Raw genomic sequence first — 15,418 nt, 5'->3', positions numbered from 1 at the left:
CCTTTCCAGATGTTATATTACCATGATTTTTTTTCTGTGCGCAAAATCACTCACACACAGTTATTTTGCTCCACTATTATCTCGACGATCCAAAATGTCAGCGCATCTTTTGATCATTATATAGAAATGGCATTTTCACCGTAAAAAATAATCCCTTATTCGAAAAATGTATACACACTTTAAACGACGCCGTACCTTCCGATCAACGTTGATATAGAAAGGGCTTTGAAAATCACAAAATAATTAATTAAGATTACACAAGCACATAAAACACAAATTAGTGAACGAAAATGACGCTCAAGGCACAAATAATTCAGTAAGGCTAGCGCGAGGCCTCGTCGCAGCACACAATTCACGACAAAAAAAAACAGAAACAAAAGTTGTTTGTATTATTTCTTAGGTAAGAAATACTTATTATTTGAGTTTATAGAAAGGTCGGGAAAAAGCCGGAAATTTGAAAATTTAATTTTAGTGGTCACCCCACGGTCACCCTGGGGTTACTAATGGCGAGAAAGAATTTTGGGCGTAATCTTGCAAGTTTTTTCAAGATGCTTACTTTCGTTCGGCCATCACTGTAGTTGATAAGCGTTCGCGGTTCGCGCCCCAGCTGCTGTCCCGTTACGCGTGACCACAGCCTTCTGCGCGTGCTGTTTGTTTGTCAAATCTTTGCTTCGCCTTGCTTACTTTTCCTTTGTCCATTTCAGATCCTGGCAGCAGCCCGCGCGCGTGTGAGAGCGAGATCTACACGAGAAAAGGAAGACACAAGCACAAAACGTCAAACCCTTACATAACTCCGGAGCAATAATTCTGACATAACTCGCGAATCGACGGAGCGCGCGCCAGCTGGACACACGGGACGGACCGACTTTCATTCATAATTATACACGGCACACGTGTGCGAGAGCGTGTGTGACACAGTGAGAAACTCTCCTGGGAGAGCCGGACACCGCTCCGGACATCAAGGAAGTTGAGCACAGGGTTTCAGTTCTATCTACTCGGCGCTGGCGAACGCAACCGTTTCCGAAGGATGTTCGAGGACCGCCGCGTTAGGAGGGACACAATTTAGAAATTTTATTCCTTTTGGTTCTGGGAATTGGTCGGATCGATGTGGCTGGTGAACGGAGAGTGACAAGGCTCGCATCAGGAAGTTCGTCAGGAATCAGGATCAAGTTGGATTACACAAAGTGCAGAGAAGAAAGAAGGTCGATTCCGTGCCACCACTACCTTCCCACGGGTCAATAATACCTATAGTTGTGCATGTGTGTTGTGATATAAGAAGAGTTCCTTGAACTGGACGGGGGTTCTCCAGGAAGATTCAGGATACACGATAGGATAATCGCCCGTCAATTGGTGGAATTGAACCAGAGGTACCACCGCGTAGTACAGATGGCCGTGGCCAGGTTCTGCTTCTGCTACTGCTAAGGAACGACGAAAAAATCGTCGCCCCTTCCCCCCGGGTCCCCTCCACTGCGGTCAGCAGTGGGTATCCTGCCGTCGCCGCCGCTGCAGCAAAATCGCCAGCAGAGGTAAGGACACATTATTGACTTTTTTTTTTTCATCCGCGCTGTTCTTGTTTCAGAGCGAGGAAAAATCGAACCACAGAAAAGTGGTTCCCCGTGGTTCGCGAGGCCGTCGAAAACGGGCCGTCGCTGTCGCTGTTGAAGCGCCTCCCCGATATTAGATCATTTAATCGATAAAAATGTGCGTTTGTTGTTTGGCGTAAGACAATCGAGGTCAGCTTTTCGGTGAAGGTTCTGGCTTCTTTCCCTTCGTTCGTTCGCCTCTCTCGTTCCTTCTCTCTGCCATCATCATTTCACTTCTAATCGGTAATAATTTTCCACATACATTGCACGGGGGAGAGCTCGCATGGCAAAAATCATAATTTCGTGATTGTCGAAAAAGCAAGAGTCCTTCCAGTGTTTGTGTGGGGGGAGGGACGGTGGTCGACGGCTAAACTCCGTAAGCCTGAGCCAGCGCGGAGAACCGCAATTATTATTTTTTCCAAACAATTTGTTGATATTATCTTGCCCACTCGGGCTCTGTGCTGTTATCGCCGTCGTTGTGATGTGATATGGAAAGGATAGTTTTGGTGGTTTCCCATCATAATAGTCGCTTGAAATGTACTCTATGGAAGAACGCAGAGTTCGCTTCAAAAGTGGGGAAGCAATATAGAAGCAGGCTCGGTAGCATGAGCATAAATCAATACACATACACACTCCGACTTTGAAGTTGTTCCTCTCGGCGCGGCGACCGTCGACGACGACCACAAAACGGCGACGCGATGCGAACTGATGTCCTGTGCGCTGGGTGTTTGGAATGCTAGAGCAAGGCAGTGTGGGGGGTTATCGGTTACAGGATATGTGTAGGCCAAGGGATTATGGGAAATACGAGAGAGGATGGGGTGCACACATTAGTGAAGTGGTTTCTTTAATTGGTAAATTGATTGCTCGTTTGCTTATTAGATTTTCATTTTTGATTACTCTTTTGCATGTATAAAAGCCACCCAATCGTTGAAAAAAAATCTTCAAAATGGCTAAATCGAACTAAACAAAAAAAAAAAACGGTTTCGCACGCTGTATCTTCTAAAATAAATATTCAAGAAAGCAGAGAAGTTCTCCACTTTGCGAACTTTTTCGCGATTTTTGAATTTTCACTTCTTGATTTAGATAAAACTTAGTACATGCATTCCCTATGTCAAAAGAAGCAATTTTACATCATTAGTTTCCCATACAAGTATGAAATTCTGTATGTTGATTTCTCTGATTAAGCTCAAGTTAGGTGTCCACCAGGTAAATTCTGAAACTGCAAGCTAAAAAACCTTACCTGAAGAGATTTCAATTTGGCCGACATGAGAAAAATTGATTCTGAAGTAAAAACGAGTTCAAATTTTAATCGCATGTATATTCAGAAAATTGTATGTAAAGTTTTCAATTGCGCAAAATGCATCAAAATTTGATTCCAATCAGAAATATGATGACGCCATTCAATTCAGCGTTTCCTTTTAAAAATAGCGGTCGAGCTGTTCTCTATCATTTTTTGTTTTCGAGATGTAGCCATTTGTATAAAGAGGTTTTTTGGAAAAAAGACGAATGTCGCAAAATTTGGGACGGTGCCAAAAAGAAGGTGGTCCAAGCTCCACCAAATTTGAGTTTGATCAGAAAAAGTTTTGTACCTGTAAAATTTGTACTTTTTGTGTACAGTTGACATAGGTAAACGAAAAAAAATCAATTAAAGCTCATTCCCAAAGAAGTATTTTGCCTTCCTCACCTTACTGAGGAAAGGCTATAAAATCACTTGAAAAATAAACTTCTTCATTCGACCTCCTAGACCCACCTTCACGTATACCTATCGACTCCGAATCAAATTACTGTAATGATAAAAGTAACTTATTTTTGATTTAAGAAGTTGCTAAAATTAGCTTGAGGGAAAGTTTTTTTTCTTGTATTAAAAATTAAAACTTTTGCTGGTAAAGTTTTTTGAAATCTTCTTACCAACTGATTTAAAAGTCTTAACTTTTAATACGACTGTATAATTTCTTTCATTTTGACGTTCTCGTGTAATCGAGTACGCCTAAGTCCCAAATGTAAACAAATACTTTGATGGGTCCGGTGCACAGCGGTGGTGCAGGTGAGTCTAGGACGCAAAGCAAAGCCGACGCGGAAACTTTTGTGAGCCAAACAGCAGCAGCGGAACGCCTTCGAAGGAGGGTGGTGCGGGTGCGGGACAAGGTCGAGTCAAGGGTCGATTGCTCGAAAAGGACAAGACCAGCTTCCTGCAGGAACTGCAGCTGTTCCAGGACCGGAATGGGTATATAGGTAGCTTGGTTGTTTTGGGGAGGGGGGGGGGGTCGCTTGCTGCCGAATTTTTACAAACTCAGCTCGTTTTGGGCAGCTTCGATTCTTGGTCGAATGGTCGCCGCCGCAATTGAAGCATTTGGCTTCGATGTTCTCGTTGATTGTGTTACAAGCATGAGTTTTGTGCTCCCCTCCGCAGGTTGCACAACGACTCTTGATGAAACAGTTCCTTCCACCATGCCCAAACGGCAAACAGTTCGAACACTGTGTCACGTCACGGTGCACTGGACGATAACGTTCCCAAGTCACGATGATGTTGAAAATTGCCCGAACTGCTTTCAGCTCAGACGGCGTTGTCGATCCTTTCTCGAGATGAACCAGGTACAGTTGATCACGATACTTGATGTCCTTGTTGTGTCTCGTCATCTTGAAGACTTCGATTACGTTCAACTTCAGAGTTTTGAGCTCTTCTTTCAGCACACTCACATCCATGTCGTACAGGCCACGGAGGACCTGTTTCATGGGGCGTTTACCTGGATCGTCATGGCTGTAGATTTCAATCTTTGTGTTGTTCAGGAAATCCCGAACGTAGTTGTAATCCTTTCTGCTAGGTAGCAGAATTTTGAGTCCATCAGCACACAAGCGAATGGAAGCTCGTAAAGCACCAGATTTGATAAATCCGGTCAGCCACTTTCACACCGAGTCCGATGACGATGTTTTCACAAAAATGGGTGGCAACTTTTCCCGTCGTTCAAATTCTTCCTTCTCGCTCACGTCCACAGGGAGGGTAGCGAACTGGTTTCCAGACGAATTTTTAGCGTCCTTGCTCAAACTGCCTGGCTTTGCAGGTAGCGCTTCGGCATTCTTCAGCTTCTTCAAATCTACCGATCTTGCTGGTGAGGACCGCCTTTTTTTCTTGCCGTGAGGCATTTTTGCACTTTTTAAGCACTTTTCAGGAGCTAAAATCCAGGAGTACCTCACTGAATGGTGGTCCACAAAGGAATTTTTTAAATGTAGTTTATTTTTGCCATAAAAGGTTTCTTTTCCAATCAAAAGTAAAAAACTTTTACCGATACAATGGTTTTGTTCCATAAATGCATGGTAGTATTAAAAACTTTTCAACTTTTAAATTAAAAAGTTAGAACTTTCTACGAATATTCACCAACGCGAACTTTTAATCCTATGAACGATCTTTTTAAATTAAGAGTTTTTTTTCTTTGTGTGGAAGATTTAAAAAGGGTGGTTTTTGAAAGGTATTAAAAAGACCTTTCTAACGAGTCCAACACATTGAAGATCTGACAAACCTATCCAAAGTTATAAGCACTTAAGTGTTATTTATACACTTTTTAGAGGCCAGATCTCAGGTATTTTTATGGAAATGTCGTCCTTATCAATCATGGGACCCATAGTTAGATGTGTAATCAAAAGACATTTCCAATGAGTCCAACAGGATCAAAATTTATCATTCTATAATGAGTATATTAACGTGAGGAAGGCAAAGTCACAGAGAGAAATTGTAGGACATTTTCTTAGATCTGCAAAAGTATTTTTTTCAGGGATGTTTTTCTTGCAAGAAGTATTTTTTAAATGCAAAAAAGATAACTCGATTATCCGAAGCCACGTTGTAGAGTTGTAGAGCGAGTGGTATCGTTTTTACCTGTATTAAATAAGCCAGATTAAAAAACATTCTAATTTGATGCAAAAAACATCACCCTGATTTAAGAATAGTTGATATAACTTTGCTTAAGTAACCAGGATAACTAATGTTCCAACTTTACGATCTCCTATTGCAGGAACAACATGTCGCACCACACAAACGGCAAGGATGGAAGTAGTTCAGGCAATACCAACACCAAAGACTCGGCATCCGCGTCCGGTGCCAGTGCGATGGGTCCCCCGCCAGCTCCGCCAATGGTGGTGGCCTCCAACGGAATCCATCTGCAGGAGCACTCGTGCGAGATTTGCGGCATGTCCGGCCTGTCGGACGACGCAATGCGAGATCACACACGCCAGTGCCACGTCGAAGGCTGTGCCCAGTGTCCGTTTTGTGGGCTGAGTGGCGTTCCGGCGGCCGAGCTGCTGCTGCACGTAAATCAGGCCCATCTGGACTATCTGACGCCGGAGAACGAGCTGATGAGTTTTATCGACGATCAGACGCCCAGTGTTGACGGGGATTCGGACTCGATTTCGGACTGTCGCGGGTTATCGCCTTCGATTACGTCCGAGCTGCTGACACCGGTTTCAAACGTGAACGGGAAGGTTGCGAGCAACGGCGGGAACTCGGCGACGTTGTACCACTTTAATGGCGCGGCCAGTTCCAGCAATCATAAGATAAGTTCTTCGATGAGCACGAGCATGAGTAGCAGTCGGTCCAGCGTTGGAGGTGGGAATCAGACAAATGGGTTCTACAACGGGGCAGGCATGATGAGTGTGAGCAGCGGAAGTACCAGTAGCAGTAATGGCGGACTGTTTCCGAGCGGAAGTAAGCAGTGTCCTGAGGTGACGATAACGTCGACAACTACGAGTAGTACAAGCAACAACAAAAGCTGTGATATGGGCATGACGAACGGTGCTAGCAAAGAGGTGGTGATGAACGGAGGTGGCGCCGGGTGTACGAGTGGGGTCGTTGCTAGCGGAAGTGGCACCAGCAGCAATGGCACGACTGTGACTACCGGTGCCGGTGGGCAAGGATCTCCGCTGCGGTCTCAGCTGGGACTTAAGCTGAAATCACACAAACCGATTACCACAACCACTACCAAACCTAGTCCGTTGCAGTGCTTGCTGTGTCCTTACACGACCGAAAACCCGAGCGTCCTCGAGGAGCATATAAACCGATCGCACTTTGACCCGCTGAGTCCAAGCATAAACAACGGCGACGGAGCCAGCGGTCATTCCCACGTGGACACGCTAAGCGCCCTGCAATGTCCCATTTGCGCGCGAACCTTTGAGTCTGGTTCCGACCTGGAATTGCACGTCAACATCGAACACCGCGACATCCTGAGTCCGGCCAAAGCGGATCGACAGCCAAACGGCGGTGGAACGCCTTCGGCCGCAGCTGCCACAGTCAACGGTTGCCTGACCGGGAGTTTGTGTCCGGTTTGTGGCATTTCCTTCGATAACATGAAAACTGCCGAAATGGAGATCCACATCGAGAAGCACTTTAGCAAGAGTCCACAGAACCCGAGTACAGCCGGTGTAGATCAACCCGATTTGGAAAAGCAAGCTCAGAAGTTGCGAGAGCAGCGAGAGTTTGAGATGCTGAGGGCTCAGTACGGAATGGATGACCAGGGCAACTTCCGGGAACAATCTGCTGCGGCAATGCAACGGGCCGTTTATGCCGGAGAAATGAGCGTCGCCGATTACTACGAGCGGCAGGTTGGCCTAAGGGCGGCCGAGTCCCACGGCGTTGACGATGGATCGTCCTGCACCAAGTCCGTTTCGCCGCGGGTTTTAGCCCTTTCCGCGTCCTCGCCGAACGTGCTGAAAACGTATGTCTGCTCGAGCGTTGATCATTACGCGTCCAGCTACGGCGACAAGGGCTGGGGTTGTGGCTACCGGAATTTGCAGATGATGCTGTCGTCGCTGTTACAGGTGAGACCTTCGCCTCCTGGGTCGCACTAATATTTCTAACAATTTCTCCCCCTCCCTCAGAACACCGCCTACAACGAAGCTCTCTACTCGGCGTGGGGATCGCACGGACCAGCCCGAACTGCGATGCCAAGTATTTCAAGGCTGCAGCGGATGGTGGAGGCCGCCTGGGCTCAGGGATTCGACGTTCAGGGTTCGGAGCAGCTAGGTTGCAAGCTGTACAACACGCGCAAATGGATCGGCGCCACCGAAATCGTCACCGTGCTGTCCTGGCTGCGGATTCGCTGTGAGCTGGTGGACTTTCACCGGCCAACCTCCCGGACGGACGCCACCCGGAGCTGTTCAACTGGGTGCTGCGATACTTTGAGGAACCGCGAATCCACACGCCACCGCTGTACCTGCAGCATCAGGGTAGGATGGAGGTAACTTCTCAGCGATCGCCAAATTGAACTTTCCCGCGTTTTGTAGGCCACTCCCGCACCATCATCGGCATCGAGCAGCGCACCTCTGGGCTGTCGCTGCTGGTGCTCGATCCGAGCCACGGGCCGCGCCAGGTTGCGGCGCTCGGGTCCTCGCAGGACTCGCTGCGGTTGATACGGAAAAATTCCGCCGCCATGAGGGCGCCCCAGTACCAGGTGGTGGCGGTGAAGGGGCTCATCGAAACCGAGGAGCAGTATCAAGTAAGTTCATTGTTTCTTTAATAACAAGAAAAAAATATTATTTATTTATTCAGTTTTAATAGGAAAGATGTTCATATTTTGGACAGCCTACGAATTGTGCATTTCCCTTAGTCTATTGGAAATTGAAAAGGGCTATTTGAGAAATCAACAATCCTTATAAATGTTGGATGATTATAAAGGCATGCATTTGACATAGATTTTCATAATATTTTTTTATGAATCAAATGATTTTTATTTATTTTTGACTAAGTTTATCAACCAAAAATCAACATTTATCTTTAATCACCAAAAAAAGCTAATGAGAATCAATTTGATTAATTAGAATGATATGCTGTTTGCGGAATACCTGCGGTCGACCCCTCGGCAGGGATGGTATTTTCTCGTTTCCTCGCCGATGGCGAGGGCTTTCAGATATCGTCCCTCGCTCAAATCATCAAATTGTCGGCGTTCTCCCAAAACTGCATCAAGAGAGCGAAGCGAAAACGACGCCGATGAAATAGCGGGCAACGAACAAACCGATGCGTAAGACGGAAAAAAATCTCTCACACAGCCAGTCCCCTCGCTCAAAAAGCAAGAGAAAGAGCAATCGTGAAATTCTCTCGCCCGTAAGCCCTGTAGAAATGAGTTCATTTGTGTGCGTGAGCTCCAGTGTATGTATACAGCAATTTCGTGTGCGTGCCTCTCCGGTTGGAACGATAGTTCCATCGGAGCCAGCGAGATGGTATTTCTCGTCGATGTGATGGGCTTTCGATATTCGCGATAGCAAGCCGACCATCACTCGGCTGCGAAAGAGAAGAGAAATTTTAAGAGACGAGGAACGCACCGAAATATGCATCAATGATAGTGCGATGGTGATGGTTTACCTACCCTGCCCCTCGGTGCGCGGCCGGTCTGTCAACGCGAGCGTCGTTGCGTGCTTTTTGCGTTGAAGTGGGAGAAAAACAAACAACAATAAATATCAGTCCGAAGAAGTTTTGAAGAGAGCAAGACGTGTTTCATTTTTCCTCGCGCGCGATCCTTAATCCGCCGGAAAGCCGTCTCTCACGTGTGGCCACTTGGTTCCGACGAACAAAGTAGGCCAATTGTATACAGTCCGCTAACATATGCATTGCTCAAATATTTGAAGAAAAAAAAACAACGATTTTAACATGTAAGGTAGATTTGTCGACCAGTTTTTGCTTTGTTTGACTCATTTAAAAATAATGTGAAGCGGAATGAGACTATGACAAACAAACAAACTCGCACTTTTTCGTGTTTGACAGTTTTCCAAACAACACAACAAGCAAAAGTGCGAGTTTGTTTGTTTTTTTTTTGTCATAGTCTAATACCTGCCTGAGTTTAAGGGTGTTCCAAATCCGGGCTTTTTGGGGCTACACCCTGAAATCATCATTGGCCCATCATTAGGCTAAATTCCAAATTTGAGCTCATTCTGAACACGGAAACCCCTCCCTCTAATCGCTTGAAGTTTGTATGGGAAAAATCGTCAAAATGTATGGAGAAATGTAACTGTTTTAGTTTTTTACCTGTAAAGTGCGCAATAGTCGTCTACTCTTTATCAATTCTCAGATGTAGGACCTTCATTGAATTTTGAACAACATTCCCGATGACACCATATTTTTAAGACTTTTTGCTGAAAAGTTATTAGCTTCCAAAAAGACAGTTTTGCGCGGCCTGCTAAGAGGAGCAACAAAACAGGCGCACTGCCAGGCAGGCAGGCAGGCAAGCGTGCACGCACGTTCATTCAAAAATAATCGTTGATAGGTAGCCCCTCAGAGCCGTCTGCGCAAAAAGGGCAATTTTCGTAAGCTAATAACTTTTCAGTAAAAAATCCTTAAAATATGGAGTCTTCAAAAAAGTTGTTCATTATTCAATGAAGGTTCTACATCTGAGAATTGATAAAGATTGGACGACTATTGCGTCCTCCACAGGTAAAAAAACTGAAAAAAGTTGATTTCAGGATGTAGCCCCCAAAAAGCCCGGATTTAGACCACCCTACTGAGTATGGGTAAATGATTATAGATAAAGCGTGATTTTCATTTGATTAAAAAAAACCCTAATATCAAATAAAATCCAAACATTTCCGCTCTGAATGAAAAATAAAAATCGCAAAAAAAATAATTCAAATTTTTTTTTTTGTTTTTTTTTTTACAACTGTGTGTGTGAGAATTCAGTATTTTTATTCAATGCTATCTATTTCCTTTCCTATTCCTGTTAAAAGTGAGTTACGAAAACAATATATTGGGAAATTTTCAAAATAATATTGAAACTATATGTTTTGGTTATCATATATCATATATATTATCACCTAGAGTTTTTGTTTAATAGGTTCTATCATTATATGAAAGCTTATCGGACCTTTTAAAAAAAACTCTAGATTTTTTTTGACTGATAAAAAATGTTGCTCGATGGTTGATATTGACTTTTTTATTAACAGTTTTTGATTTGGAATCATTCTTTAGGTATTAAAATTGGAATTGAGTGGTCCACCCTGAAAATGGGTACTAGGTCCAATTTAGGGACATTTGTCCTACTTTTATAAAATTTTAGTTTCTTTGCATTCGGTTAGTTACTCGAGCAAATTTGATATATTTTTACATTTGTTCTTATCATTTACTAATGTGCTTTTTCATAAAATTATTTTTATTAGGTCCTTTTCGGCACAGGGACCTGGTTAAGACCGAGTCGGCTTTTGTAATTACAAAGGATTTTGTGTGTAAATGTTAGTGGGAGGGGAGCCGATTATTTACTGATGCCTTTATAAAATTGTATGAAACATGAAGTGGATTTAGTAAACACCATAAATAAAACTGTGGAAGAAGAATTGCTTGAGTTAATTTGACAGTTTTCGAGTAATTTCAATCTGTGGTGAAAATTTTGTGTATTCAATTTTAATTGATCTTTCATAAGACTGCTTATGATTAAAGCTAGTTCTCAAAATTGCCAAGCTATCATTTCTTTTTTTTCAAAACTAACTGTAATAAATTGAAAAGAGATGAGTGACTGGAATAGATATATATTATCTCTGAATCGTTTCTGCTATTTAAAGCAACGATCATATTTTAATTCCGACTTTTTTTTTGTTTTGTAAATGTATTTTTCCAGGCTAGTAAAATTTTGCGATCCCACAGAATCCCGCCCGACCGTTGACGTGCTCCAGTCGGTTACACGACGATACTCGTTCAATTTACGCTAATTTCAGAATTTTATCTTTATTGATTTTACTTAGCCTAGATGAAAAAAATTAGCTAACATTTAGAAAAGTACGATCGGGAAGGAAGGAGGAGTAGGAGGACGCGCGAAGTAATCGAAATTAAACATACAAAGAGTGAAAACAGCAAAACAAAAAAAAACTAATCCTTCAAAACGCAAGTACCACATTCACCCCCTCTTACTCTAACACCGAAAATACAAGCAACACAAGCAAAACAAAACTTGACTCAATTAGTCTTATTCTAAAATACACACTCACACACACACACACACAGAAACGCAAACACAAGTACCGCATTGAACTTAAGACGTAGTTATTCTCTCTTGCTAGTGGCCACAGATATTAGATTGATCAGTTTTGCAGTCACCACAACTTCTCACCTCATGCCATGCCCTCCCTTCCTTATTAGCAGCTGCATCAGCAGTTCCAAGCTTTCGCTCTCTGTCAAGCTCTCGAATTAGGATGAAGAATTAAAAGTAAAAGTAAAAATACAACGGTACATTTTGCTCAGCACTGAATGTCGATTGCATTACTAACCAATAATCAAAAAGAAACAAAAAAAAAATAAAATAAAATAAAATAAACGCGATATGATCGAATAGAACAAATAAAAAAAAATGTTTAAGGTAAACACAAAGCATAAACTAATAAACTGCTCGCCTTCGAAAAAGTATTGAAGTAGCAAAAATTGTGAAACAAGCAAAGAGAGAAACAAACAACTAATAATTACTAGGGATGTTACCACGAGGACAAAAAGAAAACTAGTTTTTAGGTACGTTCATTAGGTTTAGATATGTATTTTCTGTCGAAATTGCAAGGCAATGTCGCGTGAAGTCTTTTTTTTAGTCAATTTGTGTCAGCTTTTTCCTCCCACCACTCGATTATAGGCACTGTTCAATCGCACGTCCTAGCTTGAAAAGCAATTTACCGTCGTGACGACGCGACTCTCTGTTACCAACTTACTTGTTTAATGTTTGTGTTTTGAATTAACTGTGACATTGTGAAAGCATAGCTTAAAATATTAACTCAAAAAATGTGGTTACCCAGCAGAAATTGTTCCAAGCAAGTTTCTCTAAAACAAAAACTTAAATAAAAATGAACGACAATCCAGCTTCAGTTGTGAACAAGAGCATACGGAAATAAAACAAAAAACTAAAGGTAACATCATTGAACAAACAAAGTTAAGAAAATACACACTTTCAAAAAATGAAACGAATTACCTGGCTTCGAACTAACCGACAGAGATCAATGTCAATGATTACGTTGTTTCAATAAGTATATAACGGAAAGCATAAGTAAGGCAAAACATAAATAAACTAAAATTCGAAACATTTCAACCAATGGTACAAAACAAAAAAAAAAGTGAAACAAAACAATTAAGTGTGTTTGGTGAAATGGATTCGAAAAGGGAATTTCAATTTGGTTGAGTTTAATCTGTACGGTTCAACTCCGTTTAAAAGACTTTGACTTGGTTTAACAAAAACCGAACTCAATCCGTCTGTCGCTTCATACCTGCGCCCTGCAGCTTGCCGTTTTCGGGGTTTCTGGTGAAGCAAGAAGTAGAGCGATTCTCCCGAAAAATGGATTAAGTATTGAAATTTTAATTTTGCCCTGAGCCAAATCTCCATGGCGGTCTTCCCTGCGACAAATGAAATCATTTTGAGGCATTGGTTTGTGTATACAAATCTCTTTAAAAAATGCCAACTCTCAAGGTCCTTTTCCGATATCTCGTGACGTTGGGGCGGTTCGACCCCTTCCATTTTTGAACAATTGGAAAAAGATTCGTTTTTCAATAATTTGCAGCCTGAAATGGTGATGGTTTGGAAATTTGGTGTCAAAGGAACTTTTATGTAAAATTGGACGCCCGATTTAATGGAGTACTTCGAATTCCAAAAAACGTATTTTTCATTGAAAAAAACAACAAAAATCGTTTCGAAAATTCAGCCATTTTTCGTTATTTAACTGTAAACAAAATGGGAAATGTAATTTAAGGGAAATTTTATAAACTTTTCGAATCTGCAATAAATTCTCTGTCTTATTTGTCTTATTCCACACAAATTAACCACAAAACTGATTTGACAATCTTCATTCTCTCTTTACACATCCAATTCTGCAACCCGTAATCCCTACACTCGGAAGGGTCACTTTTTTCAGTTTGAACAAAATTTGCAATTTTTAAATTTCGTAATTTTTAAACTTTGCAGGGTTATTTTTAACAGTGTCCAAGTTGGAAAGCAGACAATAGGGTCCTACAGCCCTATATCTATTTTTATGTACAACAGTAAAAAAACACGATTAAAAACCATTTCTGGTCACTTTTTTTCATTTTATGCAAAAAAAATAATAATAAAAAATAAAAAAAATGACAAGACAACATTTTTTCGGTGGATCAACAATGGTCTCCTTGGAACGAGCTGTCAAGTAGGACCATTTCTGTCAAGAAAGGCCGCGAAGTTAAATTATTAAATTTGATTTAAAAATTCATTTTAAATCCTTTGCGGTCGTACAGAGTGTCATTGTACTCAGAAAAAAAAATGCTTTATCGTTGTGAATAACAGTATCACAAATTTAAGCTTAATTTTAAGTCTCAATTACAACAAGAAAATGATATACAGTTATCAAAATTTTACGAAAGTTTTGAAAAAGTTACTTTTTTTTGTTTCTTTTTGATTCGTCGTTTGTGTCTGTCGCGGGTGACCGTGAACGGCAATGATCAACGACGACCAACTTTTTTATTACTCTTTTTTTTCGTAAAATCGATCACAAGCAATCACTTTCACTCGCGAGCACAAATCGAACGTGACGCTGACCTACTTTGATTCATTTCAAAAGTCTCTCATCAGGGCTTGAAAATGCACCGGCCGTTGACAGATTTGCCTGATATTTGTGACAGAACTCGAGAGTCAGCTATCATCATCGACCCGATGGTTGAATGTTAACTGACAGCGCCGGTCATGATCGTCATTTGGATGCGAGTTGACACACAAGAAGTTGACACGAAAGAATGCCGAGCTCAACACACGAAACAGCCGGGTGACACGAAGGCACATGCTTTCTCTTTCCTTCCATGCCTTTCTCTTTCTTGCTTGTGCGGTGCTGCGCGGTGACAGCAATCAATTGAGTGCAGTCATGGAGACTGTGACACCGATTGGGTGATATCTGATGAGTCTCGAAATAAAAATTATTTCCCAGCTATGTTTGTATGGACAGCTACCATAATTGTAAGAGATTTCTGGTCATTGGGAAGGTCACCCAGAAGTTTGAATAAATAAAAAACACACACACACAAACAAACCCATTTCCGCTTTTCGGGGAGAATCGCTCAGCATAATTCTGCACTTTTCGAGTAAAACAAAAAGTTAACACAACTGAACAAGTTTCCTGCACCGAACTGTTAGTTTTCTAAGCTATTGCTGCTTTTTTCTAGATAAAACTTCTTAACCCTGACCCCATTTTAATTGGTACAAACAACAAAAAGACGTAAATATAAAAATAAACAAACCGACATGATAAAGAAACGCAAAAAGTCCATTTTTTACAATGCAGAGGATAGCTTAGTAATATATTTCCAACAATAATTGCGCAAATCCACAGACACACACACAAGCACGCAAATAGCTTCGTATATTTTTCGCTTTCTTACGTCGTTTTATTCAGCCAGCATTTAGCAACAACAAAAAAAAAACAAGAGAAGTGGTTAAATCAGCACTAGAAATATTTTTGACTCCTGTGCTAGAGATTTGGGGTCAGTTTATTTTTCTACGAACATTTGAAGGACGGAAAAGGGCAAAACTAATCAACAAGAGTCAACAAAGAAGAAGAAAAAGACAAATAGAAAAAAGGATTTATATATTATAAAGGAGGGAGAACAATAGGACGGTAGCTTAGGAAGTGATACTAGAGAACGAAGTGGATTAAATCTAACAAACTATACAAACAGGACTGTATAGGATTGCAAGTGCTTTCTCACTAAGCTGCAAAAAAAAATAAATAAATAAATGCGCTGGAAAAAAAGTTCCACACTTGGTTGTGGGAAAAGCACAATAGTAAACGAACTTTTTATTTATTTATTTTGCGAAAAGCATCCCAAATCTAACACATCGCTTTGAATCATGCCCAACACACACACACACAAAATATAACTT

General features: G+C 41.6%; 1 protein-coding gene across 1 annotated transcript; it reads left to right on the top strand.

Annotated features, from left to right (window-relative positions):
* The first annotated feature begins 696 nt into the window (after positions 1-696).
* LOC6031212 (zinc finger-containing ubiquitin peptidase 1) lies at positions 697-12,579 on the top strand. The gene is given in 6 exon segments (XM_001841994.2): positions 697-1,526; positions 5,588-7,385; positions 7,446-7,695; positions 7,698-7,793; positions 7,851-8,062; positions 11,165-12,579. Coding segments are annotated over 5 exon segments (2,394 nt in total). The 5' UTR covers positions 697-1,526; positions 5,588-5,594; the 3' UTR covers positions 11,210-12,579.
* Positions 12,580-15,418: the final 2,839 nt, after the last annotated feature.

The sequence above is a fragment of the Culex quinquefasciatus genome, chromosome 2 (assembly GCF_015732765.1).
Source record: "Culex quinquefasciatus strain JHB chromosome 2, VPISU_Cqui_1.0_pri_paternal, whole genome shotgun sequence".
NCBI classification, from domain to species: domain Eukaryota; kingdom Metazoa; phylum Arthropoda; class Insecta; order Diptera; family Culicidae; genus Culex; species Culex quinquefasciatus.
This window is presented reverse-complemented; position numbering and strand designations above follow the sequence as displayed.